A 12,494-nucleotide genomic window follows, 5' to 3' on the forward strand; every position below is an offset into this window, starting at 1 on the left:
CTGGTTGAACAATTGATGGCTGAAGATGCTAGCTGAGCACCTGGCGAGGATACTCAGGGTTGGGCTAGGGCTAGGCAGTAGACTACAGGCTGTTATCTGCAGTATATAATATTGCAGTATTATAGTCTAGTATTGTAGACAAACACACAAGAAAACAATATAACTCAGTATCTAACTGGTGTTGAACTGCATTAAATATTGACCTTTAATTGCCAAAGAATTTTCAAAAAAGGGCAAGGAGGTAATTCTGCACGTTAGATTAGTGAGCCTGAATTGAAATCTCAGGCAGCATAAAGATGGCGTGTGAACACTTAGAGAAGAGAGATCAGTGATAACCAAGAGCTGGTGATAACCTGCCAGTCCAACCTCCTACAGGCAAAGGCTGATGGTGGTAATTAGGGTGGGAGTGTTGGGAAGATTGGGATGCTAACACACAGGTTTTCAAACACAGACAGGCACATGTAAATTAATTGGCAATGGGTGAAATAGGTTTCTTCTAACACCGAGGATCTAAATTAAAAAAAAAAAAAAAAGTGTTTTCAGGTAGGTCACTGTAAGCCTTCATTATTCTCTTTAGCATGAAATTATTTCATTATGTACATTCTCATTTCCTAACCTCCTTTCCAAAAGAGTACAAGTTTGGTAACCCAATACCGTCAATCTCTCACCCACCTACATTGGGTTGGCTTTCTTATGATTGATTTTGTCTTTCTTTCAGATCCATTTTTAGGTATTGCATAACTCCTTTCCTGATTAGCATAGTATAAAATAGTGGTTCTTTAGTGTGGAAAATTTAAGGCTCACTAAAACATAGATTGTTGCAGTTTCTGATTCAGAGGGTCTGGGACAAAATTTGCATTTCTAACAAGGTCCTAAGATAATGCTAGTGTGAGACAACTCTTATGACTAGTCCATCTTCATTCTCCCAAGCCGTACATGGCATAAGAGGTAAGAACAATGAAGGAATCCTTGGGATTACTTTTCAATCAAGTTTGTCACTGATTTGGTAAATAGATTTATGCAAATTTCTAAAGTAAATGTTTTGATTGCATCTTGCCACATCTTTCAGCTGTCTTTTTTTTTTTTCCTGGGCCTCTATTACAGCCCCTTCCCAACCCCAAGTGCTCCTATGTTGGTTTGATCATCCTTAGCAGAGAAAATAATGAGCTCAAAGATTATTTAACGGAGTTTAATGTGGGATTCTTCTTGGGAGTATTTACAAGAAAAGAACAATGTATGAATCCAAAAAGGCAAATTATTAATACTGTAATTTCAAACAAAGGGAATGATTCCTCCACCAATATGAATGCATATAATAGTTTATATATATTCTAGTATAAAAGACAAAACAAACCCCATCTCTTTGGCTATATTAAGGGTGAGATTTCAATTTATTGATAATTTTTGAACCCATACGTTACTGGCACTTTAGGACCTTCTTTGGCATTTGATGTGTTGAAAGTGCTCTGGTATCGTATGTGCATTGTGGAGCATGCCCTGCTCTGTTTTAAACATAAGTAAGGACATAGTGCAGATTGGTGTCCTATGTAATATCCCTTCTCTCCACCTTTCATTAGTAGCTCACAGACTTGCAGTGGCACAGGTGTGTGTGCGTGCGCGCGCGCGCCCAAGAAAGCGGAGGGAGGCGGCGGTGTTGGTCGGTGAAGAAATTGTGTACGACTGCAGAAATCTGACTTCACAACTATTATTTCCACCAAAATTCTTAAGCTTTCCATATAGCCTCTTCTTTATCCGTTTCGTTTTCTCCTCTTGAGTTTCAGAATCTAGTGTTTTATTTCATTTTATTTTTTAGTTTGAGTCAATAATTTACATTATGTAACGAAATGAAAATATTGATAGTATTGCCTCAACCTTGGAAGCAGTGGGCTACACCTCCTACTCCGATCCTTGGCCATTAGGTTTCTGCGCCGCCGGTAAGGGTCAGTAAGCAGGGCACTGCCTTCGCGGCGTCTTCCTTCCTTTCCTTTCCCCCTTTCCGTCCTCTCCGCACTCCTCACCCCGCTCTGCACGGTGCCGGGCCGCAGCTTGCTTAGTACCCCGTCCTCCCCTCCTCCGGCCCCATCAAACAAAACCCAGCGAGACAGGCGCGCGTCGCTGGCGACACCGATGGGAAGAGCGGACACACCGCCACGCGCTCTACACCGTGTTGGACAGCTATACCCGGTCTGCACCGCGCGTCCCCGCCGCTTCCTTCCCTCCCGACTCTTCCTTTTCCTCCCTCCAGGCCCAGCCCCCTCCCGCCCCCGCGCCGGGGCCGCGCCTGCGCAGAAGTCCCCTCTCCCTCCTTCCCCGCCCTTCCTTCCCTGCGCTCCTCCTCTGGTGCCCCGCCTTCCTTTCTCTCGGGACGATTTCACTGAGAGCTCCAGGTTGGGAGCAGTTGGGTCGATTTCCCCACTACCCCGCCCCCCTTCCTCTCTTCCACCCAACCCTCTTGTGTGCAGCCGGGTGGAGGATGAAGCGGCTGCAGCGGCCCCGGCCCCAGCAGCGGCCCCGGCGGTGGCTGCGGTGGGGGTGGCCGGGACTCGGGTGGTGAAGAAGCGCTGGAGGCGGCGGCGGCGGAGGCTGGAGGAGCGGCAGCTGCCCGGCCGCTTCCCCTGTGCTTCCCTTCCTCTTGAGCGCAGCCAGGAAGTTTGTGGCTTCTGTGCATGTGCGCCCGAGTGCGGGTGTACAAGGTGAAGGTTGGGGCGGCAGTCGTGCGGGCGTGGGCATTTTTGCCCACTTCGCTTCCCGTAACCGGGCAGCTCCGGAGCCTGGGCTGTGGCCCGAGGAGGGGGCGCGGCGGCGGGCTCTCGCCTTTTGTTGTGTTTCCTCCGCCTGGGGAATTGAAGTGGGGACGCGCCCGGGTGGGGCGGCTCGGAGCCCGGGCCTGCTGGCCCCCGGGGCTGCCGGGCGGGCAGGGGAAGGCTGAGGAGAGCGGGCTTCAACATGATGGCGGCCGAGGCCGGCAGCGAGGAGGGCGGCCCGGTGACCGCGGGGGCAGCAGGAGGCGGCGCGGCGGCGGGCTCGAGTCCCTATCCCGCAGTGTGTCGGGTGAAGATCCCCGCGGCCCTGCCGGTGGCAGCCGCCCCCTTCCCTGGGCTGCCGGAGGGTAGAGGGGCGGGCGCTGGGGATGGAGGCGCCGCTCTGGGGTCGGGATTCCTCGGAGCCGGGTCTGCGGCGGGGGGCCCGGGGGGCGCTGGACTGTCAGGGGTCGGTGCTGCTGCGGGCGTGGCTGCCGCCGCCGGCGGACCTGGCGGGGACATGGCTCTCACCAAAGCCACCGCTTCGTTGCCCGCTGAGACTTTCGGGGCAGTCGGCGGGTTCCCTCCTCTGCCGCCTCCTCCTCAGCTGCCCTCTTTGGGCGCGGGCCTGGGAACAGTGGACGAAGGTGACTCTCTAGATGGACCAGAATACGAGGAAGAAGAGGTGGCCATCCCGCTGACCGCTCCTCCAACTAACCAGTAAGTGAAGACCGCTGTTCAGGGACTGGGGAAGGTGGCTCCTAGAAAACAGTGGGAAAACGTACTCGTTCTGTCAGCCGTGACTTCTTGAAAAGTTTTGAAACGTCAAGTTTCCTGCGTAGGGATTTAATTTGATCACTTATCTTCCCTACAGGCATACTCCCTGGCGTCTTTGTATGTTTATTGCTACTCTGGGGAGATGTAAAGTTTTTAAGATAGGAAGCATGAAAAAATGTGTATCAGGTGAGAACTTCCAAATTGAGATGGCGTCCTGGGTTTCAGCTGAGCTTGCAGCTACCAAGGCAGTCGTATATACATAGTATTATAATCTCTGTATGTTCTGTTGAAACTAGATGATTAGTGAAAAGCTTTGAACATAAGTATTTGAATGAGTTTTGTACTAATATAATTTGAAACATGCCTTGGTTGGAATGCTTTGTTTTTGTTGCCCTGTAAATGCAAAACTTCAGCCTGTTGAAACCATAGGGATGAAAAAAAGTATTTGGATGACATGAAGACGTGCGTCTGCGAGAAAGGAAAAGTGTTCTGTGAATTATAGGTGTGACTAAGGCCCATACTCCCAACAGTATCTGTAACTTGTGTCTTAAAATTCTCATTCATTAATATCAGTGCGATTCTTTATAGTTACGACTCTGTTAAGTACGAAATTGAAGTAAAACAATATACATTTTGTTGATGGCCAATATAGTATTCTATTTCAAAATTAATTTTGACAGTCTACTGCAGAATATATAAAACAAATGACTTTTCTATTGATATATAGAGTCAGCACCTCTCTTTTACTCATTCCCTTCATTAGTCAGCTTAGGTATGTATTATATACAAAGGTGGACTTGGACGAGAGGAAGATATTCATGGGAAGTGGTATAGTAGGCAAAAATTGATTTATAGATCTCTCACATATGGCCTAAATGAACTTTAGAATTTGACAGCCTTGGTGAGTATCAGAGGAAAAAGGATTTAGTTCATATGTTGACACTTGAAAGTATTATTTTTTAATTTTTTGAGAAAGTTTCTTTGGAGAATTTAGGAAGGAATTAAAAAACAAATTAGGAAAAGATTCTGTAGTACTAATTTGTTTTTGACTTATGGCTACATCTTTTGATACTTACATGGAAAGGTAAAGTTAGTCTTTTGTTAGCCGTGGTATAGGGGTATTGCCTTCCTTTTATATCGTCCATTAGAGTTCTTTTTTACTTTTGTCTAATTTTATGTCATGTCTAATTTTCCAACTTATCTCTAGTATTGCAGACTTTTCTGAAGGTTTTCTGAGAGTGATAAAAGTTCTAATTTTGCACACTGTTTACACATCTTCAACCTTTTTGCAAAAAAGCAGTCAGTGAAATATTAAGCTCAGCACTGTGGTTATGACAGGCAAATCAGAACTTTTTATACTGAAAGAATATAGTCTTATGCCAGTTCATAAGTGAATTGAATAGGCATATTTAGTATATTGTAGTTCTAAACTTTTGAAAAGTAGAGTTTATTTTTGTAGAGCATGTTTAGATTTACAGCAAAGTTGAGCAGAAAATACAGAGGCTTCCCATTAACTTTTTAATAATAAATATGGGTGACTACATAGGAAAAATGGTGTTTGTGAGTTCATCATGTGAGATTTTCATTATTACATGTATTTGAGAATAAAATTATTTGTGTGACTATTGAGGTTTGTTATATTTCTGAAAAGTATCCTCCATTTCTAGTGTGTTTTTTAAATTTGCCACTGAGAAGTACAAATTTCCCTCTTTTCTTTATCTTAGATATCAACCCAGAGTCACTGGAGGCAATACAGTGTAGTGGTTAAGCGTGCAAATTCTGAAGTTAGACAAGATTTGGGTTGGAATCCTGACTCTACCACTTACTAGCTGTGTGATCTTGGAAAGGTCAGTTTCCCCATCTGTAACATGGGGATAAAAATTGTACCTTCCTCACTTATCTGGTCATTTTTAAGGTTTAATGAGAACCTTGAACATATTCAGTACAGCGCCGGGACCATAGTAAGTGTTCAACAAATAAGTGGTCTCCCAAAATAACAATAATATAATTTTATTATCATTAAATTGCCTACTAATTCTATTGGTATAGGGACTACCATACTAAAAGCTATTTTAGAGAATATTTTGAACTCCAAAGGCCTGTCTACAATGATTAATTATATTAAAATTTTTATTTTAACTTTATAAAGGCTTCCATCAAATTAAGTAGGTTTATAGATGAAATTTGTGTTTGTTATAAATTCCTATTTTTAAATGAAAATACCTTAATGACTTGGTTAAATGACAAATCTTTCATAAAAGTATGAAATGTTTTTGTAATTTAATGTAAATTAATGTTTGTTTAATTAATGACTAGTTGTCTTAGTTATTGATAATTTTGTTTGGAGGTTCGGGTTACAGGATTGAGTCCACAATCGTTTATTAGACAAGGGTTCATCGGTTATAGAGTTCAACCTTGTATCCATCTAGTTTGGTGCTTACAAGTGTCAAGTGTTAATATATATATATCAATAAGTACAAATATGATAATACTATAGTATTTGTATCTTGTTTTTCTGTGTACATGAATCATTAGTCTCATGTTTATTATTGCACATTTTAATTAGATTGGCCAGAAGAATTTGTATAATTTTAACTATCATACTTATTTGAATATTTTCCTTCCTGCAAGTTTAAAGAAAAAATTTAAAAAGAAAAATAATTCTTCCCATATAATTTTATGCTGTAGAAGTTTCTATATCTAAAACTGGTAATGAATATTCCTTTGCAAAAGAGAGAAGTGTTAAAGGAGTTTGTCCTTGGTACTCCCTGTAATTTTATGGAGCTGCTCTTCATGGTTCTTGTTATTTTTTTTTCTCTTCCCTAGAGGTGAGGAGCAATAGTAAAGGTGTATTGTTTTCTCTCCACCCTCAGTTATATAGAGAGAGTTTTAATTTTGAGCCTGCGGTAGTAGCAGGAGGCCTATCCTACCCACAGATATATATTGCCTGGGCGGAATCCTACCGACAGATATATACTGCTTGCTCTTAGTGTATTTGGAAAACAGAGTAATTAGTTGCTACCATTTTAAAACTGGAAACTTCACATTTAAGAAGGCACAATTTCCAGTATCGCTTGAGAAGTCACAGGTTGCTGTTCCTGCTGGAGAGTAGATTGCTAGAATTGATGGAGGTTGTCCCTTCTAGGTGGGTTCTGAGTTCTTCATTTTGCTGTAGTATCCACCAGGTCTGCTTTGCCTTTGATATTATTTGTCATCTGGCCTAGATCTTATCCTGGACCTAATATGCAGGCTTCTCAAGCCTGAGACTTGAAGAAAAAAGAAATAAAGAATATAAATAATGCCTTTCCCCCCCTTAAAAATCATCTTACTGTCTCTATAAAAATAAAATCATTAAAATCATTTTTAATTAAGTCAAAGAATTGTTAAAGTCAATGTTAGGACATGTAGTATTCATTTCCTTTGTCACTGATTGTATTATAACTATGGGTGAGTCATTATTTCTTAATGAAAATGAGGGTGAGAATTGCAAGGATCAGTTATGGAGAGAGTGGTTGCTGACCAGGACCCAGATTTTGTACCATATTTGTAGGACAGCAATGTAGTAGATGCTTAGTTTGAGCAATTACAACAATAAGCAAGATGCCCCTTAATGAGAGTTTTCCGAGAGAGTTTTAGATCTAGTAGGAAGTTAAGGAAACCAATTATTGTGATTCAGAATAGGTTAAGATAAATATGAGTGAAGTATGAGCAAAGGGTCATGGGGGTTAAAAGAATGAGAAATTTATATAAATAGGATTAGTAAAGTCTGAAGGAAAGTAGCAGGTATAGTTTCCCTGCTGCTTAATTTCTTTTCTGAACATGAAGTAATTGGTTTCTAAATCCTTTTTTTAAAATTTCATTAGTGAGCAAGAGAGAGAGAGGGAGGGAAGGAGATAGAAACCAAGACAGAGATAGGAAGGGAGAGAAGAGAAGTATCATCTTGTAGTTGCTGCACTTGGGTTGTTCATTGATTACTTTTCATACATGCCTTGACCCCGGGGGCTTCAGCCGAATCAGTGACCTCTGGCTTCAAGCCAGCGACCATGAGATCATCTCTAGGATCCCATGCTCAAGCTGGCAACCCCTCGCTCAAGTTGGTGAGCCTGAGCTCAAACTGGTGACTTTGGGGTTTTGAATCTGGGATATAGGTTGATGCTACCACCTATACCACTGTGCCACTACCATTTCAGTGGTTTCTAAGTTTTTTCCCTAATAATTTTACCACCTAAAAAAGAATTATGACTTAAATGAATATATACTAACTTTTGACTGTAGTAAAGAGTTTGCCCTACTGCAGGGATCCCCAAACTACGGCCTGTGGGCCGCATGCGGCCCCCTGAGCCCATTTATCCGGCCCCCGCCGCACTTCAGAAGGGGCACCTCTTTCATTGGTGGTCAGCAAGAGGAGCATAATTCCCATTGAAATACTGGTCAGTTTGTTGATTTAAATTTACTCGTTCTTTATTTTAAATATTGTATTTGTTCCCGTTTTGTTTTTTTACTTTAAAATAAGATATGTTTTTTTACTTTAAAATAAGATATGTGAAAAAAGTTTGGGGACCCCTGCCCTACTGAATTCTTTATTTACCTGTGGTCTGAAGGGAGGTTGAAAGATGTGCCTATAGTTACTAAGATTACAGAGCACACAGCCAAAGGCTAGAATTGGCCTGGATCATTGAAAACCAGACCAACATTATTGACAGACAAAAAAGAAAAAGGATAGCAGTAAATTAGCAAGAAGAAAGGGAAAGCTAAGAGAGGATGAGGGTGAGAGAGAGAGAGAGAGAGAGAGAGAGAGAGAGATATGGTTAGGGAGGAGGGGAGAAAGGGGCAAGAGATAGAGAGAGGAGGATAGGAGGAAAGGCTGGGGTGGGGGGGAGAGAGAGAGAGAGAGAGAGAGAGAGAGAGTGTGTGTGTGTGTGTGTGTGTGTGTTATGCCCAGCTGTCCACCAGCTATTTGAGCCATCCCAGCTGAGGCCACAGACCTTGGAGGTAGGAAGCCACTTTGGATGTTGGATATTATAGCCAACAGATGTCACACAGGTAGGAAGCCACCTTGGATGTTGGATGTTGTAGCCAACAGATGACACATGGAACATCCAAAGTAGCTTCCTACCTTGTAGGTCTGTGGCCTCAGCTGGGATGGCTCAAATAGCTGGTAGACAGCTGGGCATAACATCCTTCCCCCCCACCTCCCCTTTCTACCTCCCCCTCCCACCTCTTACCCTCTCTCACCCTCCCCTCTCTCTCTTCCTATAGCTTCTCTACTTTATTACAATAGCTTGAGCTTGTTCACAGCATGGCACCTGGGTTCCACAAGGGATTATTCTTAAAGGACAAGCCTTCCTGTGTCAACACTTACCAAGCTTCTGTGTTCATCCCATGTACTAATATTGTGGGACCAATGCTGGTCACATGACCAAGTCCAGCTTTAGTATGAGATGTTGGTAATAGCTTATTGTTTGAAATGCAACGGCATTAATCCTGGGAGGTGAGCTTTCTTGGGAGCACCAAAGTTATACCCCGTGTATTCATTTACATGTGATAATAGATGTACTAGAATGCCTCGTGATAAGGAAGGAGATGGGAGAAAGGACAAACACCTACTAGTTCTTCCCTTAGGCTCAGCGTGGGAATTGTCTTTTATTAAATATCCCTCCACAATAGATTTTGCTTAACACCGTTATGTTAATTTTAAACCAAAAATATTAAGTATGGATGTTGATTTTGCTCATTGTTTGAATATGCAAATGTATAGAAGGTAGGTGTGTTGTCTTGAAATTATGTGCAATACATTTCAGTTGTGGGCTAAGTTAAAAATAGTTGTCAGATACAGTTTACTTCTCGATATGTCTGATCACATCTCAACAGGTTTTTAGGTGGTTGAGTGATTGTGATTTTTGTGAATAAAACAGTGAACATTATGGGAGACAAAATATAAAAGAAGATTAGACATTGATGATAGAGAAATAAGATGATAAAATTAATCTGCCGACACATTTGTACAGATGTTTCTCAAATTAGAGGATAGTTGTGGAAGAGTTGAAAGAATGAAAGTGTATGAAAGAATGATACTGAAATTTTGTCCTATAATCCTTTTTACTGAAGATTAATAGAAAGTTTGATTAGCTTTTGTAGCATTGGTGTTTGATGTTATAATAAGAGTGATACACACCAGTACATAATATTGTAGTGATAGAGAAACTTTCATTACCTAGGTACAGAAGCCAACCCAGGTAGAATGGCTTGCTTAATTTCATCATAAAGCTAGGTAGTGGTAGAACTGGGGCAGAATCCAGTGTCCATAATTTTTCATATATGTTCTAATTTGAGTAATATTTATAATTAACATTTTTGGGGGAGGGGATGGAAAGGCAGAGGCCCAGTATTGACTTATTTATTATTGACCAAATACTAGGTACTTTATATAGAATCTCATTTAATGTAATTCTCACAGCTGTATAGTGTGAATGGATAATTTATGTTTTTATTATTGAGAAAAGTTAAGTGATAGAACTGGAATTCTAATACAAAAAGTATACTTTTTCCTTTGCTTTGCCTCCCTTTTCCAGTACATGTAACCTGTGTACCTGTACAAGACTTAATATACTTAAGGGCTGGCCAGTCTCTGGGTGTGATGATCCCCCCCCCCCAAAAAAAAAATTCATAGGTTGAAGCCCAAATCCCCATTGCAGCTGTATATGTAGATAGGGCCTTTAGGGAGGTAATTAAGGCTAATGAGGCCACATGGACTGGTCTGTGATCCAATAGGACTGTTGTCCGCATGAGAAGAGGAAGAGACAGCAGGCATGCACCTGCACTGAGAAAAGGCCATGTGGATTCACAGTGAGAAGGTGGCTACCTGCAAGCCAAGGAGAGAGGCCTCACTAGAAACCAACTCTCTTGGCATCTTAATCTTGAACTCAGCCTCCAGAACTGTGAGAAAATACATTTCTTTTGTTTAAGACATTCACTCTTTGGTATTTTGTTATGATAGCCCAAGCTGACTAATAACATTGGGTAACCCTGCATCTTTAAAAATGACTTCAGATGACTTTGGAGCAGACTGAATGCACATCTGCTATTTGAGAAACAGGGTCCTCATTCTTTCATTTTCTTTCTTTCACTATATAAAAGAAAAACTTTTTTTCAAATTAATTTTGTTCATTGATTGCTATCTCATATGTGCCTTAACTGGGGGGCTCCAGCTGAGCCAGTGACCCCTTGCTTAAGCCAGTAACCTTGGGCTTCAAGCCAGCAAACTCCAGGCTCAAGGAAGCAACCATGATGTCATGTCTATGATCCCATGCTCAAGCCAGCGATCATGTGCTCAAGCTGGTGACCCTGTTTCAAACCTGGCTCCTCAGCATCTCAGGCTGTCGCTCTATCCACTGCGCCAACGCTTGGTCAGGTGAAAGAAAAACTTTAATCCTTATACTTTACCTTCTTTCTTTATGAGTTAGTGACTTATAGCTCCTCTTTTGATGATACCCATGTTGAAAGATGGAACATATTTAAATGATGTCTCATCATTACTGTGTAAAAAGATTCTACACATGACCATGGATGGTAGCCATGGAAAATCCTATGGGTGAGACATTACTCTAACAAGTTTTCTGTATTCATTCTGTAGTCATTGTTGTAACATTTAATATTACTTTTTGTGTGTGTGACAGAGACAGAGAGACTGAGGGATAGATAGGGACAGACTGACAGGAAGGGAGAGAGAGATGAGAAGCATCAGTTCTTCCTTGTGGCTCCTTAATTGTTCATTGATTGCTTTCTCATATGTGCCTTGATGGGAGGGGGGGTTTACCGCAGAACCAGCGACCTTTGGGCTCAAGCCAGCGACCGTGGGCTTTAAGCCCGTGACCTTTAGGCTCAAGCCAGTGACCAGGGGGTCATATCTGTGATCCCAGTGACCCCGCACTCAAGCTTGTGAGCCTGCACTGTAGCCTGATGAGCCCTCACTCAAGCCTGCGACCGTGGTGTTTCGAACCTGGGTCCTCTGTCCCAGTCTGATGCTCTGTTCACTGTGTCACCGCCTGGTCAGGCTTAGTATTACTTTTAAATTTCTTTTCTCTTATATAGCTGTCCTATACTAAGGGAATGACCTAGAAAACCCTGAAAGTCTTTTTTGTAGAAATAATCCACTAGATTGGGTGCACAGTCAAGAAATTATATAATAATAGAACCATATCTCTCTATCCATGTCTACTGAAGTATTGATTTATCATGATTTTTAAAAATTTATATGTCTTATTTTGAGGTAAAGCAGATTCACTTTCAGTTGTGAGAATAACAGAGTTGTACCCTTTACCCATTTTTTTCTCAATTGCAACATCTGGTATTACAGCCAGGAAATTAACATTGATAAAGTTCACTTATCTTATTCAGATTTCACCAGGTCTACATACACTTGTGTGTGTGCATGTGTGTATGTGTAATGTACATTTAGTTATATTAAGTTTTATCATGTGTAGATTTAGTGACATAAGGAGAGATACAGAACACTTTCATCACTTCCAGGAACCTTTATGCTACCTTTTTATAACCAAATTTACCTCCCTTCTCCACCTCCTCCATCTCTAATCCCTGGCAACCACTAATCTGTTCTTTATTTTGTCATTTCAGAGGGTATATAAATGGAATCATACAGTATGTAACCTTTTGGGACTAGCATTTGGATTTCAACATAACTCCCTTCAGTATTCATTTAGTTTATTGCATGCATTTATCTTTTGTTCATTTTTGTTGCTGAGTAGTATTCCGTGGTATGGATATATTACAGTTTGTTTAACCATTCACCCATTGGAGAATATTTGGGTTATTTCTAGTTTTGACTGTTATGAACATTTATTTTTGTGTGTGAACATAAGTTCATTTTTGTCAGATAAATGCCCAAGAGTGCAGTTGCTGGATTGCATGGTACTTCAATGTCCTGTTTTATAAGTTGCTGCCTGTGTGTTTTCTAAT

At 41.6% G+C, this 12,494-nt stretch overlaps 1 protein-coding gene across 1 annotated transcript in view; it reads left to right on the plus strand.

Moving 5' to 3' along the window:
- The first annotated feature begins 2,331 nt into the window (after positions 1–2,331).
- The window catches only part of RASA1 (RAS p21 protein activator 1), a 114,708-nt gene continuing 104,545 nt past the window's right edge, over positions 2,332–12,494 (plus strand). The window contains exon 1 of the mRNA XM_066273755.1: positions 2,332–3,461. Within this exon, the coding sequence (XP_066129852.1) occupies positions 2,947–3,461 (515 nt within the window). The 5' untranslated portion in view covers positions 2,332–2,946. The remainder of the gene's footprint in view (positions 3,462–12,494) is intronic.

The sequence above is a fragment of the Saccopteryx bilineata genome, chromosome 4 (genome assembly GCF_036850765.1).
Source record: "Saccopteryx bilineata isolate mSacBil1 chromosome 4, mSacBil1_pri_phased_curated, whole genome shotgun sequence".
In the NCBI taxonomy this organism is placed as follows: Eukaryota; Metazoa; Chordata; class Mammalia; order Chiroptera; family Emballonuridae; genus Saccopteryx; species Saccopteryx bilineata.